This window comes from Parambassis ranga, chromosome 4, assembly GCF_900634625.1.
Source record: "Parambassis ranga chromosome 4, fParRan2.1, whole genome shotgun sequence".
Taxonomy (NCBI): Eukaryota; Metazoa; Chordata; class Actinopteri; family Ambassidae; genus Parambassis; species Parambassis ranga.
In genome coordinates, this window is record NC_041025.1 from 488046 (window position 1) to 508808 (window position 20763).

Below are 20763 nucleotides of genomic sequence, written 5' to 3' on the forward strand. Positions count from 1 at the left end.
TGGGGACTGACCTGCAGGTTAAACTTGCAGATGAGGTTGCTGCTGTGAAAACCAGCCAACAACAAAAGCTGGCTGCCTGCTCATCCAGTAGTGCTAAACCTGTAACAATACAGTGGTGCCTGATAAATATGTTACAGGGATTTTTAACACATTTAAAAACGTGTAGTCATTTGTAGGAAAATAATCCCATGTACGGTGTATTCACATTTATCCTGGGTGCTGATAATGCAGATAATTCCCTGTGGGTCATCACCGTTCACTTTTAATGTTATCCTATCTCTTATCTTAAAAATGTTGATAGTGCTTTGATGCTATGATTGACTATGATGCCCCCCTGCAGCTGTGGCCCTCTCTCAGGCTGCCTCTCACCACTGACCTCAACACTAACATCACCCTAACAGGATATAGCCTGCTTCTTTCTTTTTGGCTTTCAAACGCAGTCTGGATTTCCTGTTTTGAAGCACTGAACTGCACCATCATCACAATCTCGGAGCAGTGAGTCAGTAGCCTGAAAGCAGCCGACCCGCTGCCGTGTGCTTTGCTGCCCGCACCAAGGGCAGCGCCTTTTTAACATCGTGCCGTGTGTCTTTAAAAGGTTGAACTCGCCCCTGCACGGTCTGTGAGCATTGGATTGTTTCTCCCTCGGCACCGACGTGATGTGTGCACCTTCCAGTAGTGACATGGCATAGAGACAGTGCGCTGTCAGCCGCAGCATCCTGCACCATGGGCGCTCTCAGACAGCCGGAGCGGAGCGGTGCCAGCGCCGCGCTCTGCGCGCTGGTGCCTGTTTGGATCTTACTGAGCTCGGTGTTGGGACTGAAAGCGGAAGACGATGGAATTGAAGAACTTGCCACCGAGAAGGAGGCAGAGGAAAGTCACCGACAGGACAGCGTTAATTTACTGACATTCATTTTACTGCTGACCTTAACGATTCTCACCATATGGCTCTTCAAGCACAGGCGGGTTCGTTTCCTTCACGAAACCGGACTGGCAATGATTTACGGTGAGGCTTATAGATTATAGTACACGTCCGAGACGCACACGCACTCTCTCTCTCTCTCTCTCTCTCTCTCTCTCTCTCTCTCTCCCAACTGTCTTCACCTTCCTGCAGGCATTGCACGATTTAGGACTGGAGGATAAACCCAAAGATTTAGGAGGCGCCTCCGCAGTCCCAGCAGCCCACGTTGCTCATAATTGGCTGAGCCAGTGCTGATTTCTATCCGCGTCTACTCTCCACTCGACTGCTGCATGTGCATCGTTAAACCTGACTGACTGGTAATCAGGACCCATAGCTGAAGAAGACACTCCAGCAGTATGCGTGGTGTCTTTAGACTGCTACAGTATGCTGCTTAAGTATACTTCTCAGGGAAATACACAACAAGCATACCCATAGCCTGTAGAAGGTCCATACCCTATGGTATATTAAATGTAATATGGCATAATCCTAAATCAGCTAAAAAAAGAGACTGCGAGTCGTCACTGCCATCCAAACATATACATATGGACAAAACTCAAGTCTTACTGTGAACTGGTTGTAGTTGCAGAACTGTGGCAAGACTTGATTTTGACTTTGAAATACATGGATATGCAGCATGTAACACACCTCTGTGTGTCTGCACTCTACTGCTAAACGAAATGTGCATCAAGATGATCAATTACAGTCTGTGGGATGTGAATATGTAAGTTTCATGTTTCATGTATATAGGATCTAAACCAGAAGAAGATACAATATCAGGGTGCTGGTGTACATGTAAACACACTCATTGATCAAATTGGAATGAAGACTTATAAGGCTCCTCTGCAATGTGTGCCAAGTGAAGCAGAGGTGGTGTATTAAAGTGATAATGTCCTCAGACAACATGGAGGATTTAACTGCATCTGCTGCAGTTCTCTTCATGGCTTGTCAGAATCAGCCCACTCAGTGCTCCAAAAGTCACTCATTAACCAGACATTCTAACCTATCAAAGGCAGACTTTGATTTGTTTTTGATGCTTGTGATGCTTTGAAGACAAACATGTCTTTGGCGTTATTCTTAGCTTCATTTCCAAGCTTTAAAGATTCAAACCATCACTCCCACAGGGACCTGGAAAAGGGACAAACCTCAGATCTGAGCTGAGATTCAGATGTTCAGCTAGCTCCTATTGACAATACAAGTTTGAAGCATTATCATTACCTCTGTGAAACAGAACAAATATGAATGCCTAATATTTGTTTTGAATCTGTAGATTAAGATTACATGTGTGAAGAGCAGCCTCTACAGAAGACCTTTGTAGGACTTCCTCATTGAAATCCATGGAAAGAACCTAAAATTTTGAACTTCGTCATTCCAGTATATTTGCAAGTAATCGAAACAACAGGCAGGTTTCTTCTGCCACTGAAATAAATGTGTGTGTGTGTGTGTGGTACGGGCTATGCCAGAGTGTAAAGTCCTGTTGCAGAAAGAATCAGTCAGTGCAGTGCTGGTGGCTTTGGCCCTGCCATGTTTCCTGTCTGATGGGAGGACTCATGTTCTCTAAATGCCTGCCACCTTTCTGTCTTTCCTCCTGTCCTCAGGTTTTGCTTCAACACCTCCCCATTTGTCTTGCTTTGCTCTGCTTCTGTCAGTGTATGATAGCTTGTAAAGCAGGAGCACCTGCAGACATGTTTACACTGTTGACTTGTTTGGGCTGGTGACATAGTTTTCCATGATTGTGGCAGATCAGCTGATGTCTTCACTGTCTCTTTCCCTGATCTTCTCAGGATTGCTAGTGGGTGTGATTCTGCGTTACGGCATTCCTGCCACTAGCTATCACAACAAGACACCCCCCAGCTGCTCCTTGAAGGAAGGACCTGCCAGCACCCTGCTGCTTAATGTTAGTGGCAAGTTCTTTGAGTACACCCTCAAAGGAGAGATCAACTTCAGAGAGATTCACAATGTAGAGCAGAACGATATGTTGCGCAAGGTAACAGAAAAACAATACTTAAGTTTGTAAGTGTCTACATTCACCCTGTTGACTTGAAACATTTAATCCACTCTAGGTGACCTTTGACCCTGAGGTGTTCTTCAACATATTGCTGCCTCCAATCATTTTCCATGCTGGCTACAGTCTGAAGAAGGTGAGACTGTTACCATTTCTGTGATTCAGAGTAACATGAGATGATGTTGTTCCAAGGCCAGGCGCTGCCACAAACTGCTGTCATTGGACAGATGGTTAGCTGAGCTCTCATTGGTTAGCTTGTGAGGGTGCTCGGTGTTTTCTGAACATAAGTGGCCTTTTTCAGGGGAAGTCCAGAGCAGATGTCTTTTGTTTCCTCTCTGGCTTTTTGCTGACTCAGAAAACAGCTGGCGCTGACAATATGAGCAGTTTCTGCTTTTTTGGTAAAGTGTACTCCGCAGTCTTCAAACAGGCCAGTTTTTATTACTGATGTGTCACCACAGTGAATTTAAGCAGGATGTAAATGTATACATGGACACCATGGGCTGCACAGATGCTTTAATGTCCTTTTAAATGAACAGAGAGTAAAATGTGGTTACACAGCTGCCTCATGGTGGTCCTGTGAGGGCATTGCTGTATTTCATCTAATTATACATATATCAGATACAGGAATCGGCCATGTGCGTCTAATGAGGAACAAAATATCTCATCAATTACTGGTTTATTCAGTGTGTGACATTATGAACGTTGCTCAGGTTTAATTTGATTATAAACCAGTTGAAGTGACACACAGGCATTATCACATTGTTTGTTCAACAAGTGTGGCACCAAATTCAGGTCAAACAGTTGGCTTAAGGAAATGGCAAACTGGAGGTTGTGTCAGCCTTAAATCTGATAACTTACATGTTGAAGTAAGTATGCACAGATTGAATAGCTGAGGGCTAGTAGAAGAATATGCAGTGTATTACTCTGTATCACTGTGTTTATATATGTCTTTATAGTTTTGTGTTTTCATTGGCTTTTATATGTTTTGTTTTGAGCTCAGTTTGCTTTCACTTGGTTTCCAGACTGTGTTATTGCTAGTTTCAGTTTAGTATTTTTCAGTGAAATTGTTAGTTTTTATTACAATATTGTGCATCTATTTATCACGGTGAAGATTTAAAATGACAACACAAACACAGCATTTTGTGATGTTAACCTAACCTTTGTTAGTCCCACTGCTTAAGGCAGCCCAGCAAAGAGCGCCATACACCAGTGAGTACACTGGAGGCTAATGTCTTGCCCAAGGACACACAACAGTAACTAGGGAGGAGTTGGGCTCAAACCATCAACCTTCTGGTTATTGGACAACCCTGCTCTACCACTGAGCCACTGCCGCCCTAATGATCTAACAGTCAGCGAAACATCCCAGTCTCAGACAAAGTTGTTGGTAGTTTTGGCAATACATTTGAAACAATGGACAAAATCTCATGAATACCTCGTCATAATTTGTTTCTTTATTTCTCTCTTCCAGAGACACTTCTTCAGGAATCTGGGCACCATCATCACCTATGCATTTCTTGGCACTGCTATCTCATGTTTTGTTATTGGGTAAGTGTCTGGTGATCTGTTTATCGGGTGTTTGATCAGGGCACATTCTGTCTTTTGCTCCCCCTCCCACACTGGCTGTCCACTTGCAGGAATCTGATGTACGGTGTGGTGAAGCTGATGCAAGTGGTCGGACAGCTGGCTGACAAGTTCTACTACACCGACTGCCTTTTCTTTGGGGCTATCATCTCGGCCACAGACCCAGGTACAAGGCAGACATGCTATCAAGCAGTCAAGAAAATGTAATGTATGAACTGAAATGTGCAATCTCATATGTGTGTGTAGTGACGGTGTTGGCCATTTTTAATGAGCTGCTTGTGGACGGGGATCTCTACGCTCTGCTGTTTGGAGAGAGCGTTATGAATGATGCAGTGGCCATCGTACTTTCCTCGTAAGTTAAACTCCTGCCTTACCAAGCTGTAATGTAACTAAGTATTTAACTTAATATTCATTTAATTTAACCTTAGTTTCTGGATTCATTATATTTTAAAGGTAAAGGCTCAGAATGGTTCCAGCACTGGCTTTATCAAACCCACATCTCAAATGTCTATAATATCCCTTCTGCTTCATGCACACCACACAACCTGTGGTTTTCTACCTGTGTCATGTATGTATGTTGAAATGTAACGCACTGTGGCACTGCTTTGCTTCGGTGCTCCTCCTGGTAGACAGTATTCTGCCGCCCTCTGCTGGAAAATAAAAAATGACCTACTATAAAAGATGTATTATGCTCAGTATTTGGTGGGTAAATAAGTAAACTAAGTGTCTGGTGTAATGAGAATAACTGCCTTTTTGCTTTTTTTTGTATTTCAGCTCTATTGTGGCCTATCAACCCAGTGGAGCAAACACACACATGTTTGATGCCGCAGCCTTCTTCAAGTCAGTGGGGGTTTTCTTGGGGATTTTCAGTGGCTCCTTTGTGATGGGTGCAGCCACAGGGGTTGTCACTGCTCTCATATCCTTTTTTTGTGTGCTTACACAAAATCACATTCTTCACAAAGTAACGTATTTAACAAATCAAAATCTTAATAATTGGGTACATAAATATAGCCTACATACAATAATAATACACAGTCGTGCACACTGTCAACCAAGAGTCTGGACTAAACCAACACACCTTCCTCAGACGTGTGCACAATGTTGTTTTTTTAAAAATTATTTTAATAATGTAAGAACCCAGATAAAATGATATGTCTGTGTCCTGCTATTATTGATGAATTGTGTTTTTTGGTAGCATTTGTAGTGTTACTGATCTTACTAATTCATCTGTAGAGCACTGTATAGATCCCCCTTTCCCCCACCCCAGCAGGGATACCTGAGGTCAGCCTATGGTACTCCCCCACTGCCTATATCCCATCACCTCTGTGAAATCTTTCCAGCAAGGCAAGCAGAAACTTATTGCTCACAAGGGCACCTACTCAGAGCTCATAACATCTGGACAGGATGCACACATGAGCTATGTTTGGATTTCTTATTTAAATAGAGGGGCAATGCTGCCCCTGACAAAATGCTGCTCTGGGCAGCTGCCTATGTTGCTTATATCTAAAACCATCCAAGGGTTTTTCTTTAACTGGGCACCCACGTCACCAAGTTCACCAAGCTGCACTGCTTCCCCCTGCTTGAGACAGCCCTCTTCTTCCTCATGTCTTGGAGCACCTTCCTACTAGCGGAGGCCTGTGGGTTCACAGGTGAGCTGTATCAGGACACAGGAAGCACTACAAGTCTGTGGTCAGGAGTCTCTGGTATACTGTAGGCAGCCAAGAGGGCCAAACCAGTCATACAGAAGAAATGGATTTCATATGAAACAAAATTTAAGAAAAATGCATAGAATTTAGTCGGTCAGACAGCTAACTGTTAATCCTCCTAAATTAATTAAAATTGCAGTGAAAGGTTTTCTGTTATTTTATTCAAGCAGTTGCTAACTGTGTTTGGTTGAAGGTGTGTTATTTTAGCTCCTATTCCACGGCCTACAAAACCAGCAGTCCTGGTGTTACACCAAATTCTGTGACCAATCAGAAGGAGATCACCTGTAGATGTACACAGCGACAGTGTTTTCTGTTACTTAGGAGGAGAACAGAGTTCTGCTTGGTAGCTTTTACTGCTGGTGGTGAGTACCTGAACATAGACTGTATATGAAGATGGACAAATGACAGCAACCAAAGTGTGGCCTTCTAGTGGCTGGTTGCAGTATAGGTCATAAACACTGCTTGTTCCTACTTTTTATCATGCTTAAATGAGCCTTCTGTCTTGTACCCCGTTCACACTGGGGGAAAAAATCTGGCTAAAGCATGGTTTGTGTTGTAAGGTTAGGTTGTGACAGCAGCAGGAAATGTGTTATGAAATGGAGCAGCCAAGCTGTGCGAGGAAGAGGTGTGCTTGTGGCTGAAGTAGGTGGACATATGCGCAGTACAGCAATAATGGGGCTTCTCCTTTTTCCAAGATGGCGGCGCTTGTGAGTGGGATGTTTTGGCCTCAATTTTGTGCAATGGCTGAAAGTGGAGATGTGTTCATGTATGCTAAACTAAAAAAAAGAAAGCATTGTATCCTATATTTCCCATAATGCCAAAAAATGGCGTTGCGCCTTTTAAATATCCCTTTAGTCATTATGTTTGTTTCCTGACCTACAAGCCTCACAGAATCAGATCCGTATACACATGAATTGTGACAGACTTAAATGCAGATTACACAGCAGATGTGCAGCCGGTAAAATGAACAGATAATAAACACAGCCGGCAAGCAATAAGAGGACAGAGAACTGGTTTGGTTTGATTAATCACTGTGGCAGATGATATATGCTTTGTGAATTAAAATGACATGGCCTGTCTGTGCACTGCTGTCTTTGGAAGTCACCGTGTTGAATCTATTAATCTATTGTCCTACAGGCGTTGTGGCTGTGCTGTTTTGTGGCATCACACAGGCTCACTACACCTACTACAACCTCTCTGAAGAGTCCACTAAACGCACCAAACAGGTAACATTTAACCCCATGTTATCCTCATTTCTTTTGGTCTGCTTTGAACCCCCAGTAGCACCAACAGGGTGTTTGTGCCACATGGCTCTATGATTAGCCTGCTGTGACCTTAATCAGGGCTGTCTGAGGACATCCTTACTGACATGGCTGTTTATTTCCCGGGAGGTTCAGTCTAAGTAAAGCTGCATCCACACAGTGTACAGTATGTACAAGGATGTACTCGCATTAATACTGAAACTGTGAAGATGTGTTTATTAAAATTGTGAAAATTGCTAAATATTCTGCTTTGCTTTTGTATTCATCTCCTTGCTGGTGTATTTGTCCTTGTCCTGTGCCTCCTGCTCAGAGCAATGTAGATGCAGTAATCATCCTGGCAGCCAGAGTCTGCACACACAGCTGAGGAGAGAACAGAAACCACAGGGCCCAAAGCTTCCCGAGTTCTGAGAGAAAGATGAGATGCTTAGCCTTCAGAACAGAAATGTGTCTTTTAAAGCTGATCCCACTGTGTTTCATTTTTTATTCTGTGTGTTTAATTAAAATCATTACATTCTCTTCACAGCTGTTTGAGGTCCTTCACTTCTTGGCTGAGAACTTCATCTTTTCCTACATGGGTCTGGCTCTCTTCACCTTCCAGAATCACATTTTCAGCCCTATCTTCATCATTGGCGCTTTTGTATCCTCTCAAACCAGGACTTGATGTCCACAGCTGCACAAACAGGCCATAGTTGATGACCTGCTGCTGTGATGGGCCACAGTGGACCCCAGATACATTCTGCCCCTAAGTTCGAAGTAAAAGTCCCCCATGGAGTAATGTTTTGCTCTTTATCTCCAAAAAGGTCATCATGGGAAATATTTTACTGTTTCAGTAGGAAGCATTTAAAGGCCTGCAAGTCTGCTTTTTAATTTAAAAGTTTTAGTTTTTGACTTGTTATATAATTATGATCTATCTATCTATCTATCTATCTATCTATCTATCTATCTATCTATCTATCTATCTATCTATCTATCTATCTATCTATCTATCTATCTATCTATCTATCTATCTATCTATCTATCTATCCCTTGTATTTCTCCATCTTTTAATCATTGTGTGAAAAACCTCCTGAATCACCTGTCAGATTGCCATTTTCATTGGAAGGGCCCTCAACATCTACCCGCTCTCCTTTCTACTCAACCTGGGTCGAAGGCATAAGATCAAGGGAAACTTTCAGCACATGATGATGTTTGCAGGTATAAAAAACAACCTTATTTTTAAAATGTTGTTGGTTATGTCAGGCTCAGTGAAACTGAATGATTAAATGTCTCCCTCAACAGGTCTGCGTGGAGCTATGGCATTTGCTTTGGCCATCCGGGACACTGCTACCTACGCCCGCCAGATGATGTTCACTACCACACTCCTCATTGTTTTCTTCACTGTTTGGGTATTTGGAGGTGGAACCACACCCATGCTGTCCTGGCTGCACATCAGGTTAGAAATCAACATATATATATATAAATATATATATACACACATTAAAAATGCAAACATTTATTGTTAGAGACATAGGAGTGGCTCTGTAGGGAGGACTCACATGCAGGACGAAGAAGTTTACAGTTTTTCTCAGTCTCTTTGGTGCATTTCTCACATCACAATTCACATTTGCACAACAGTTCAACTTCACAACATTTAGTCATTTGTGCACATCATAGTAGCAGTTAATCATTCTTTCCAACAAATTGCACATGTATCAGTTGCTTTCATACAACTCTGGTGTTTGATAACGTTATCATTTGCTAATGGCATGTCAGTCAAAGTGAACTATACTTTATGATTGCTGAATAGTCATTCCCTATAAATCTAATAGTCCTCATTTCATTGCTTAAGTCATTACAACAACTGGCCTTTTATTGTGGGCAGTTTAAGGTACACCTGTGCACTAATCATGATGTCAGATCAGCATCTTGATGTGGCACACCTGTGAGGTGGGATGGATTATCTCAGCAAAGCAGAAGTGCTCACTATCACACATTTAGACAGATTTGTGAACAATGTTTGAGAGGAATGGTAATATTGTGTATCTGGAATGAAGTTTAGATCTTCAAGTCCATCTCATGAAACATGGGAGCAAAAACAAAAGTGTTGCGTTTATATTTTTGTTGAGTGTAGCATTCTCACCATATCCCCTGTCTTGGTCCATACAACACACAGCATCTTCTGACTTTTTAGACACTCTTTACAGGGGCATAATCCCTGAGAACTTGGACCAGTTTTTATAAAGCATAGCCATTTTCTTTCACAACATGTAGCTACTCTCAAAGTGATCATGCCTGGTGGGGTTGTCCAGGAGATGGGGCCAGAGTTCTCCAGTTATGCTAGCTTTCCATCTCTCAGTTCTTTCATTCAGAGCCGCTGGGACTTTGTATTTTTGAAGAAGCTGACTGTGCTACAGTGCTACAGTGATATGTTTGATTCCCTGTCATTGTGAAGCCCAGCCTCATTTATTTAGTTGTCTGTCCATGATGCACTGGGTGCTTTTATTTGTCGTGACAAGGCGGATTATGTCCCGGTGGCGTGTGTGTATGTGAGACAACTGCAGCTGCCTAAACGAACGGGCTCTGTTTAATATGAGTAATGCCTTCCCGGATGGAGCAGGAACTATTGTGTTTGGTGGAGGTTTAGAGCTTTGCCAAAATCTCCCTGTGAACTCATTGGTAACTGGGACAAGCGGTGCATGGGTGGCGGATAACAGCTTTGCTCCTTTGTGATCTCTGTATCACCCTCTGTAGCTACATAGCAAGAATGTACTTATTTTACCCATTTAGAGGGGCACTTTAAAATCCCTGCATGATATGAACATATTTAAAAAAAATAGGACTGAATGATGTGTAGTGTGAGGATCATTCTAAAGCAGCCATACTGAGACATCAAGGTGACAAGCAGGCTGTCATAGAGGACTGGTACTAGTATAGAAAACATCTGGCTGCTGGTTTTAATGGATGGCCAGTGACCAGACAGTCATGCAGCTTATCACAGAGCAGTGCAGTCCTTCTGTGCTCATGCTGGGAGCTACTAGTCTCTTAACACAATGGCAATAGTTCAAGATGCATTTTCAAAAGTCAGTACCCCCTCTTTTAATTCTATGTTTTTTGTGTAAGAAACGGGTCATGATGGTCAAACTGCTGAAATAGGTTTTAAAGCGATACTAAGAGAAGTGAAAATAGTGGTCAGACTAAAACATGCAAAGAAGTTGCAAAACTGACATAAGCAGAAGTGGCACACAACATAAAACTGCTGAAGACTGTGTCCTTGGTGTTCATGAGTGCTGAGAAAGGTGACTACAAATGAATGGATGAACCGAAGAAAGAAACATGATCACCGAAAGACATGATGTTAGAAGTTCAGTTTCAGAGTCTTAGTAAGAGCAGTGAAAGAGGTCGTCATTGTTCATTCAGTTTATTATCTTAATGTGTGAAAACGGATGAATGCGGATCTGTAGCAGCAATTCAATTTAGAGAGAGAGAAAGTGAGAGAGAGAGAGAGGCACAAAACTACGAGGAAGACAGCAAACAGTTTATGACATGAATCACTAGTATGGACCAGGCTAATGAGAATAGAGGAGAGGTAAGAGGGTGAGAGGGGGATTTGAGGGGACAGGGAACTGCTCAGTGGATCATGTTTGTGTCACCGACAGCATAGGCCTATTAAGTTAAGGATTTATCTGCCCTATGACACCTGTTCTACCTGTGGCTGAGGCCATGTCAACAAGTGACTGTATCTATACCTATCAGCCCTACACACTGTGTTAGTCACTAACTGTATGCTTTACTAAGCAAAAAGGTTTTAAGTCTAGTCTTAAAGGTGGAGGCAGTGTCTGCCTCTCGGACCCAGATTGGTAACTGGTTCCATAATAGCGGTGCCTGATAGCTGAAAGCTCGTCCTCCCATTCTACTTCTATGAATCCTAGGAACTACAAGTAAACCTGCACTCAGAGATCTGAGTGTCCTATTAGGAACATATGGTACAATCAGGTCCTGCAGATACAATGGAGCAAGTCCATGAAGAGCCTTGTAGGTTAGAAGAAGGATCTTGAAGTGTATTCTTGAGTCCACTGGGAGCCAGTGAAGAGACGCTAGGACAGGAGAGATATGATCCCTTTGGCTGCTTCCTGTCAGAACTCTAGCTGCTGCGTTCTGGATCAGCTGCAGCTGTTGATGGAGTAATGTGGACATCCTGACAATAAAGAGTTGCAGTAGTCCAGTCTTGAAGTGACAAAAGCATGGATGAGCTTTTCAGCATCACTCTGAGAGAGGATGCTCCTGATCTTAGCAATATTATGGAGGTGAAAGAAGGCGGTCTAAGAGACCTGTTTAATATGAGAGACAAACGACATGTCTTGATCAAAGATAACGCCAAGGTTCCTCACAGTCGTACTGGAGGCCAGAGTAATTCCATCCAGAGAGAAAATGTTTTCTGATAATCTAGTTCTCAGATGTTTAGGTCCAAAAACAATGACCTCAGTGTTGTCTGAGTTTAACAGTAAAAAGTTGGAGGACATCCAGTCCCTTATGTCCTTTAGACACGCCTGTAGTCTGACTAGCGGCTCTGTTTCTTCAGGCTTCATGGATAAATACAGCTGGGTATCATCAGCATAACAATGAAAGTTTATGCCGTGCTTCTAAATGATGTTTGCTAGAGGGAGCATGTAGAGGGTGAAGAGCAAGAGGAGCTAATTGTGATCAATTGAGATTAAAGTGTAAGTTAAACATTAAGGTCTACACACTGGACAAATATAACCCCACTAACATCTGGCCTTTGCCTTCAGTTTGTAAGGATGCATTCATGTGTGGGTCAAATGACTCTGCAGTATTAAATGGTCTTTGTTGACTCCAATCAGCAGTGATGTACGTGAGACTAGGATGCACCACCTTAATAACTTCTCTTTAGGCATTTCCTTTGAAAGAGTTCAGAGCTATTTAGACAAAAGCAATGACACCGTTAGTTCAGGCATAAGCAGTCAGTTAAAGAGCGATAGTTATTTACCCTCAATGTGCATGTCAGAACATCTGCTGAGGCTAAGTGCCAAGTCTGAGGATTATAGACTGTCCCCAAAACAGAGGATCATATCTGGGCAAGACTGTTGCTAATTACTCTTTTAAAAACACTGAGTGGTCACAGTTATCTGCTTAAAGTCTCATTTACTGTACTCATGTCCTCCATTAGTTTAATGCTGACCATGACCCTTGAGTTCAAAAATGTTTTCTGTATAAGATTGATTGTGTACAGACATTTGTGTTGTACTGTGAAGGCTTAGGGTGTCGCAGCACAAAGTGGCCGTTTGTTTACTCATACAAAGCAGCAAAACATACCACCTGATAGCTATGTGCTTATATGTTTATGATGTGACAGATGTATGAACAGTAAAACAGTATATAGGAAGAGTGACATCAATATAAGATAAGATAAGATAAGATAAGATAAGATAAGATAAGATAAGATAAGATAAGATAAGATAAGATAAGATAAGATAAGATAAGATAAGATAAGATAAAACTTTATTAATCCCGAAGGAAATTCTTGTGCCAGAGGTATCAAGTTACATTAAATGCAGTTAAGTACAGAGTATAAGAGTATATATAAGAGTAAGTGTCACTATAATCCAAAATAAGAGTACAGTACGCAGTATGAGCACAATATATGATACATGGATACAAATATGGAGATGTAAGGTGCTAAGTAAACATAAATACAGACAAGTGGAGGGAATGACAGTGATGCCTGACATGATTATCTAGCGCTTCTCCCTACCTCCCTGGAGAGTGGTAGATCCTCGGGTGCTGTATCTGAATGTGAATGAAGCATCCTCAAATACCATCCAGAAAACGACTGCAGTACACACTGGTCTGGATCTTGTGGAGGAGCTGCTAATGTGGTGATGTGTTTTATTCAAGGCTTTAGTCCTGGTTCAGTGAAAAGTCTTCTTCTCTTTCTGACTGTCCCCCAGTTGTTCACGCAGCAATGCAAAGAACAAATCACACACTGTACTCCTGAATCAGCTCAGCAGCCTTGTGCCTACTGATCTGAAAAGTACCGTATGTGCAAAAAGGATGGTCATGAACGGAAAGAAGAGAGATGTTTCCTTCATGTATGCTGTGGTTGGACTGAATAACTTCCCTGAACCCCAGAAAGCATCTGAAGAATGGTTGCAAAGACCGAAGAGGATGTTTTCAAGATTAGGATTAAAGGTTAAAAGTGATGCCATTGTAGCACACCATTACGTAAGTGTGTGTGTGTGTGTGAAGACATTTGTTTCTTATTAGGAAATATCTGCTTGGCTCCTTCACTTGGGGCCCTCAGAGGTTCTTTCCTCGCAGATCCTTCCTGATGGCTTGGCAGTGCTTTGTTTTTGTGTGTCCTTTCACCCCTGTGAATGTACTGTAGAACCCCTATTCATTTGTGTGTTTGTGAAAGTGCTGTTACTTATTCAGAGTGGATATTTGTCCAGATGACATGTCTTGGTCCACAGATGACCACGGACATCATTTAAGCCCTGTACTAGTTTTTAGATCAAAACTGCCTCCATTGGTTTACACTGACAGTTGACAGTGCTACTGTAACCAGCTGGTTATGTGAAATGTGGTAAATGTGAGCATGCTTAAGCACAGGTTTGAGTGGAGGCCCAGTGGTTTTCTACACATGTATAGTTTGTAAATCAAACCCAGAATTGTTACCATGCATCTCTGGTTTTTCCCATCTACGATCAGTTACTGACCAATTTCTGCACGTGTGTTATTAGTTAAAATTATAGTTTGGTTCAGGGGGAATATAAAATGTTGCTTGTTTCTTATGTCAAACACAACCCACACGATGAGCTTAGTCCCACTTTTATCTTGCATACTAATCTGGCACAGCTGGGCGAGGGGCCACATGATGGTGTTCTGTACCCGCTTGTTCTTCAGGCTGTTGTTTTGTGTTTTGGGTCATGAGGCAGACAGTTAATACTTATCACAAATGTCATCCTTGTTGCCTGCTGGCAAAACACAAAGCTTTCAGCTTCTAGCGGTTTTTCTGAATTTGTTGAGTTGAATGCTAATTGCGACATTTGTCTGACACAAAAAGCAATAACAATCAGCACTTTAACTTGTCAAAGCCTTGACTAACACAGCCACAGAGAGGCTGCAGCTGCACTCTGCAGGAGGATTTCTGTGTCAAACATAACCAAATACCATCGAAAGAGCAGAGGTCACAATTAGGGAAAGGAGCTGATACTGACAGGTTTCAAACAGGATGGATAATCTTTAACTGTTGCCACTCATTTATATACCACATTTAAATCCCATCATCATGTTTTATTTCTGATTTTCTTCTGTGTTGCAGTGTGGGTGTTGATCCAGATCAAGACCTAGAGCCCTGTGGATACAGCTTCCAGGTCTTACAGGGGGTGAGGAATCTTCTCAGTCTCACTCGTACTGGGTGTTGTGTCACTGCTGCTGTCACATATGAAACTGCTTCGCTTCTGCTATTTTAGAGTTGACACAGAAAACAGTCAGCAGGTTTGAATGTCTAGGTTTGTTCCAAAAATAAGGTACATTTGCTAAACCACAGCATTGTGTTTCTGCTGGATTGGTTGTCATGCTCAGTGCTTTAAATGACTGTTTAGTAGTATTAGCACATTGTGGAGGGGAAACAAGCCCACCGCAGCAGCGCTGACCCCAGTACATGCTGGAATCCTCATACATTGACTTTATGTTACTGCAGTCATATGGTGAGCCGGGTGTGATCCCATGATTACAAATACATTTGTGGTAATGTGCTCTCTGTCTCATGCTGCCAAATAACAAAAACACTCTTCAACTGTTCTGTTTCCACATTTTCCCCTCACACAGCAAATCAAGACTATGAGAGTAATTTTTCCATATGTTGTGCAGGATGGACCTCATGCTGAAGGACGAAGTAAGACCAAACAGGAGAGTGCATGGCTCTTCAGACTGTGGTACACTTTTGATCACAAGTATCCTTTCAGTGCTCTGCCTATCTGAAACATGCAACTGGGAGCATCAGTTGCTGTTAGTCCAGTATGATGCACCTCTCTCTGTGTATCTGGGATCAGATTAACATACATGAATCCGTAAAATGTTAGCTTTCCCTTTGGTTTATTCTCCTTAATAACTACCTAGTTACCTTAAGCCCATTCTGACACACAGCGGGCCGCCTCTCACATCCACTCTGCCCAGCTGCTGCGGGCCGCTGGCAAGCTGTCTGACCAGTCCCCAGGCACATGAGGTTAGTGTCCACAAACATAGAAACACAGCATGCAGCCAGCAAGCACACAGTGATGCTGCTACATGAAATCCATGGTCACATGGCAGATACTATAAAAAACCTCTCCTCTGCTCTAACTCTGACAAAAAGGGAGAAAATATGTGTTAGCATAGTTAGCATAATCAAGCATAAACAACAAGATAACAGCACCAGCTGGACTCTGTCTGAGTCTGTTTTGCTTTGTAAGGAAGCAGAGTTGGATGTCTTTATGAACGAGGCAAGGGAGTGAATAAAAACGAAAATAATACATTTTAATTTTCTAACTTGCCTTACCTACCTTGTGTCCTTGTCAAAATTAGAAGCTCAGTATGATTTTATTTATCTTCAGGTTGAGCGTTGATGACATATATTTATCTGAAGAAACTTCATGTGTAGTTGAGAAAATCACACTCTTCAAGTGGAGAAATGCTGCGTTAGTCTTCCTACAGGCATGCACCTAAAAAGTGTTTATGTTGCTAAAATAAAAAACCATTAGCTACAGCTGCAGGACTGTGTCTCAACCTGATCGTTTTCTTTCCTTTTTCTTTGTCAAGTCCTGAGCTGGTTCCTCGCGAAGGCTGTCTGTGAATACTAAAGGTTACTCCCTCAGGAGAATTTTAATATCGTCAAAGTATTCTCAGGGCCTGCCAGTAAACACAAAGAGCTGAGGCCTTCGGCAGGAGAGAAAATGGATGGTGGAGAAGCCTTTTTGTATTCAGTGGGCACACAAAGCCCTTTTCAGTACCACCTCAATGATAACCACTGTTCTAAAAGACACTGTGCTCTGATATTTTAAGCACAGAAGCACCCATTGAAGGCACGGTCACACTTGGATTCACTCTGGAAAATTCTTCTTTTCATTTTAGTTAAAGTGCTGCCACAAGGAGGTTTAAACCACACAGCCACCACTGTGGTGTTAGAGAATCCAGATTCTGTGGAAAGAGACTGACAAAATTTGAATTCTCTAAAGTTTTGTCTTACGTTTACCTCCAAAAATATTTGTCTCATGGCTGGTTGCTGTGGGTTTGCCGACTGCCAGGCCAGCCATGAATTTCGGTGGTTGTTTGTTCATATAATCAGGGCCATCCAGGGCTGCGTGTTGGCCAGCAGGGAGAGACCGGATTAAATTAAGCCCCTCGCCTGGGTCCTCTATGGTTGTGGATATTATAAAATGTAGAGTGGAAAAAATAATTTACAAATAAAACTGATATTTGATTCCTGTACCTCAACTAACTACAACTAAAATAGCAGCTTAAACTAGACAGATTCTGCTTCTCATAGTGCTGAAAATCATTTTCTAAAAACGTAAATCTGCTAAAACACAAATGTTACTATAAGGGCTAAAATGTGCATTTAGGATTTGTGTGGAGCTGTTTCCACTCACACAACTATACTGTGCTTTTCTAATCTAGAAATTATTACAATATTTGGGCTCATGGGACAATTAATAAACAGTTTCTAATTATATGCCTGATGGATTTATGTGCAGGCTTCCCCCCTCGATTACCTTCTAAAATAGTTTAAAGTGATCCCTCCACTGACCTAGTGCAAACTCATCCTGTTCCCTCCAGGCGTGGCTGAGCTATGGATTGTGAGGTAGTCAATCACAGCAGTGAGAACCTCATGTTTGAGAGCTATTCTATACTTAATCAGAATGCAGCACATTTTGAAGGGCTAACTTTTGAAGCTCCGAATCCTCTGGCAGCTGTCTGCAGGGCTGGTTTTCAGGATACACGCACCAGCCTGTGGTTTTCTGGGGTTTCTGTTTTCATTTTACTCCAGTGCAGGCCACTAAGTGTACCGGCACGTCTCCTCCCTTATCCTCTATAAATCCACAGTATCCCTAATGAGCCCTGTGCACTGATGTCAGTCCATCCATTCACACCACGTGTGCCTGCTTTGTGTGTCCTACATCTGTGAATGTCCCCTCCCCTCATGTTCCACTCTGGATTTGTTTTCAGAACCACGAGCAGCTGAGAGACCCAGATTCTGACCTCATCCGCAATGATACTGACCTGACCTTCACATTTGGTGACACTGCCATCACAGCCAATGGTGCATCCAGCAGCAGTGGTGCAGATGCTGGTGGAGGGTTGGGTTGGAGTGCAAATGGAAAAAGGAAAGGGAGCACATCAGAGGAGGCACTGGAGCATGAACTGGATTCCCGCGAGCAGGAGCTGCTGAGCCGAGGAACGCGACTGGTTTTCCCCATTGAGGATCACGTCTGACCCCACCTTCCTCCCCCCACCTGAGGCTCCTGCCTTTCCAACCGGATCCCCCAGACTGCCTCACCTTCAGCTCTCTCCACCTCTGTGTGGGCAGAATGTTCTGGCTTTCAGAAATAAAACAGAGTGGACATATAAGAGCAGAGAGGGGGAGGGTTCCGAGTGATTCTGAGCTCCCACCAGGCCAAGGAGCAGAGCTCAACAAGCATTTCATCCTCATTACAATGATGATTATGAATGAATGATTATTCTGCAGGAGAGAAAAGTGTCTATGCTGCTGTTACCGATGTCTTTCTCTGCACAAGCAACAGGGAAACCTTTCCACCGGCTGTAGGGCCAAAATATGCCCATACAAGATTCTGTCTGTGCTTTAGAACATGTGACACTTTGTGAGTGGAAAAGAAAAGATACTCATATCATGTGATATGAGTATCACAGAACACCAGGCAATGCTGAGACCAGCTGCAAAGAGGCAGCGCAGTTGGTGGTAAAACTGCATCATTCATCTGAAGATGGAGCTTTTGTTTGTGACACCAAGCATCTTAGTGGAAGAAATGGCAACATGTGAGGAGCACAGCGTGGACAGTAAGCGTGTTTCCTGTTCAGCTACCACAACCAGTAATGGTGAAGAATGCAAGCATGTAAATAGCTACAGCGCTGCGCTTTGTTCTTCCACGCATTGCATCCCGTGACTGTTACACATCTGTGTGTGTGAAAATGAACACGTCAAGTGCTGCAACTCAAATAGTTTTCTTTGCTGATTTTTCATCTGGTATTAAAATGAACTGATCCTCACCTTGAAGCTCAAATAATTAATCAACTAACTGACTATTACAATCACTAATCATCTATTTCAGCTGTACTTTTAAACAATAGTGCTACTATTAAATTCCAGTCCACAGAGCAGCACCCCTCTCTCTTTACCTGCATCAACAGTACGTACATGTAAACACTGGTGTCTCTGGGTTGTTTACCCTTTACATTAATGTCAGTATATATGTATAAACAGAAATGTGTTGACATACATCCCTAATTGGTTGTTTCCCGGTCATGCTTTGGGTGTTCCCTTCACTTTAAGTTTAAGTTCCCATTTTTGTGGCTATAAGGGGCAATAAGCTTAGCTTAGCACAAGTCTGAATGCAGGGTTCCTCCACAGGCTTCCAAACTAATTTGTGTATATTTATGTCTAGATAACATGACTTTTAAAAGTAAAGCCTTTGGCTGTATCCTGTTTTTGTGCTGTAATAAAGCATGTTATCCAACATTAAGTCCATACATTTGACCTGTGGCACTGCTCCTACATTGACCTCTTGAATGAGCTGAATAGTTTTAGGTTCAACTTTAACATATAAATCCTAAAGCTTCCAAATGTCAGTGATTCTCCACATCAGACTGTTGAGCCCTGTGTTCACTGTAGATTGATTGTTGATTTGCATCACTTGCACACATGATCTGTACACATGAAATTATCAATACTGCATCAAATATTCTTTGGTGACCTTTCCACTCTGTTCTCTCAGACACGTGGGGATTCCTTCTGCAACATATGAGCAGAAATGTGTGCACCCCCCCCCCCCCCCACAGTTAGCTTTTACCCAATAAGTGTACGTAACCAGAGGCACATTAAGTAGCAGTCTGATGCTCTGTGGGAGAGGTTCTTCTGTTCATTCTTTTTGTCTACACATTTAAACTGCCTCCCTCTTTAAATTCACCACAGCGTGTGCTACCTTTTGTTTCCCAGGTTTGGACTGCACACAGTGGTCGTTGCATTTATGTATGAGTACACGAGGGCAGGTGTAAACTATGTGATTGTGTAAGTTGAATCTTAAGCTTTCGCACAAGAGAAAGCCCTGTACAAGTTTTATGGCCTGCAGGGACCTCAAAGAGGAAATGAATCTAGTTATGTAAGCTGTTGCTAAGCTGTATGCAGTCGAGGTCATTTAAACTCCAGCTGGAGTGAGGAGGACTGCACGCTCTCTAATATCTCCTTTCACAGCCTGATGATAGGGAAGCTTATCTGTGTCACTGAAACAATCCCCGATTCCATTTTGTCTACAACAGTTGTTACTATTAAAATGCCTTTTTGTGATAGTTTAAGTCAGAACCTCAAGAAACAGCAGGATAACTGCCTGGAATGTGAACACGTAGAACAGATGAGAACATGAGAACAGGACCTGCCATTTGTCAATATATCTGTTTGTCTTGAGAGAACTTTATAGACACAGTCATGGACATGGTAACTGTAGACAAATAAATAAACAGAATTTGGCACTTCACCTCGAGTGGAGGACACTCATGGGACTCTTATATAACCTTCCTGTGCACAGTCTCTGTCTCTCTCTCTAAGTCCAGACTGTTGTGATGTCAGTTGTCTTGCTGGCTATGTTTAAATAATTCCCCTACCTAAGAAACATGAGATGTAGCCTAATTGTCAACATGTGCACATGTTGTTTCTAGCAACTGTCTGACCATGGTTTGCATGTCAACATATTAATAAAAACCATCAAGTCCCCAGCAGCCATGCAGTGTGATACTTCTCTCAAACCAAGTGTTGAAATTAAATGCATCAAAGTGTGAGTGTCCTTCTGATTGCATTACACATGATGTTATTGTAAGAATTTTCTAACTCAACACATCTTAGGTTCAACAACGCTACAATTCTCATAAGTCACCCATAGTATTCATTTATCAGCCACTCATGTTTCAAAATGCTAAATCAAATTCCAAACTGCTTGCTATTAAACTGTGTGTATGGTCATGAAGAGAACACGACATAAGCTTTGAAGT

The 20763-nt window shown here is 42.4% G+C and overlaps 1 protein-coding gene across 1 annotated transcript; it reads left to right on the forward strand.

Annotated features, from left to right (window-relative positions):
• The first annotated feature begins 481 nt into the window (after positions 1 to 481).
• slc9a7 (solute carrier family 9 member 7) lies at positions 482 to 20493 on the forward strand. Its single transcript, XM_028403444.1, has 16 exons — positions 482 to 1003; positions 2740 to 2942; positions 3019 to 3096; positions 4429 to 4505; positions 4595 to 4707; positions 4788 to 4893; positions 5316 to 5457; positions 6085 to 6190; positions 7385 to 7473; positions 8033 to 8146; positions 8592 to 8703; positions 8788 to 8941; positions 14828 to 14891; positions 15379 to 15461; positions 15628 to 15733; positions 17713 to 20493. The coding sequence occupies exons 1-16, from the start codon at positions 724 to 726 to the stop codon at positions 17977 to 17979; spliced, it is 2094 nt and encodes a 697-aa protein (XP_028259245.1). The 5' UTR covers positions 482 to 723; the 3' UTR covers positions 17980 to 20493.
• The last annotated feature ends 270 nt before the right edge of the window (positions 20494 to 20763 follow it).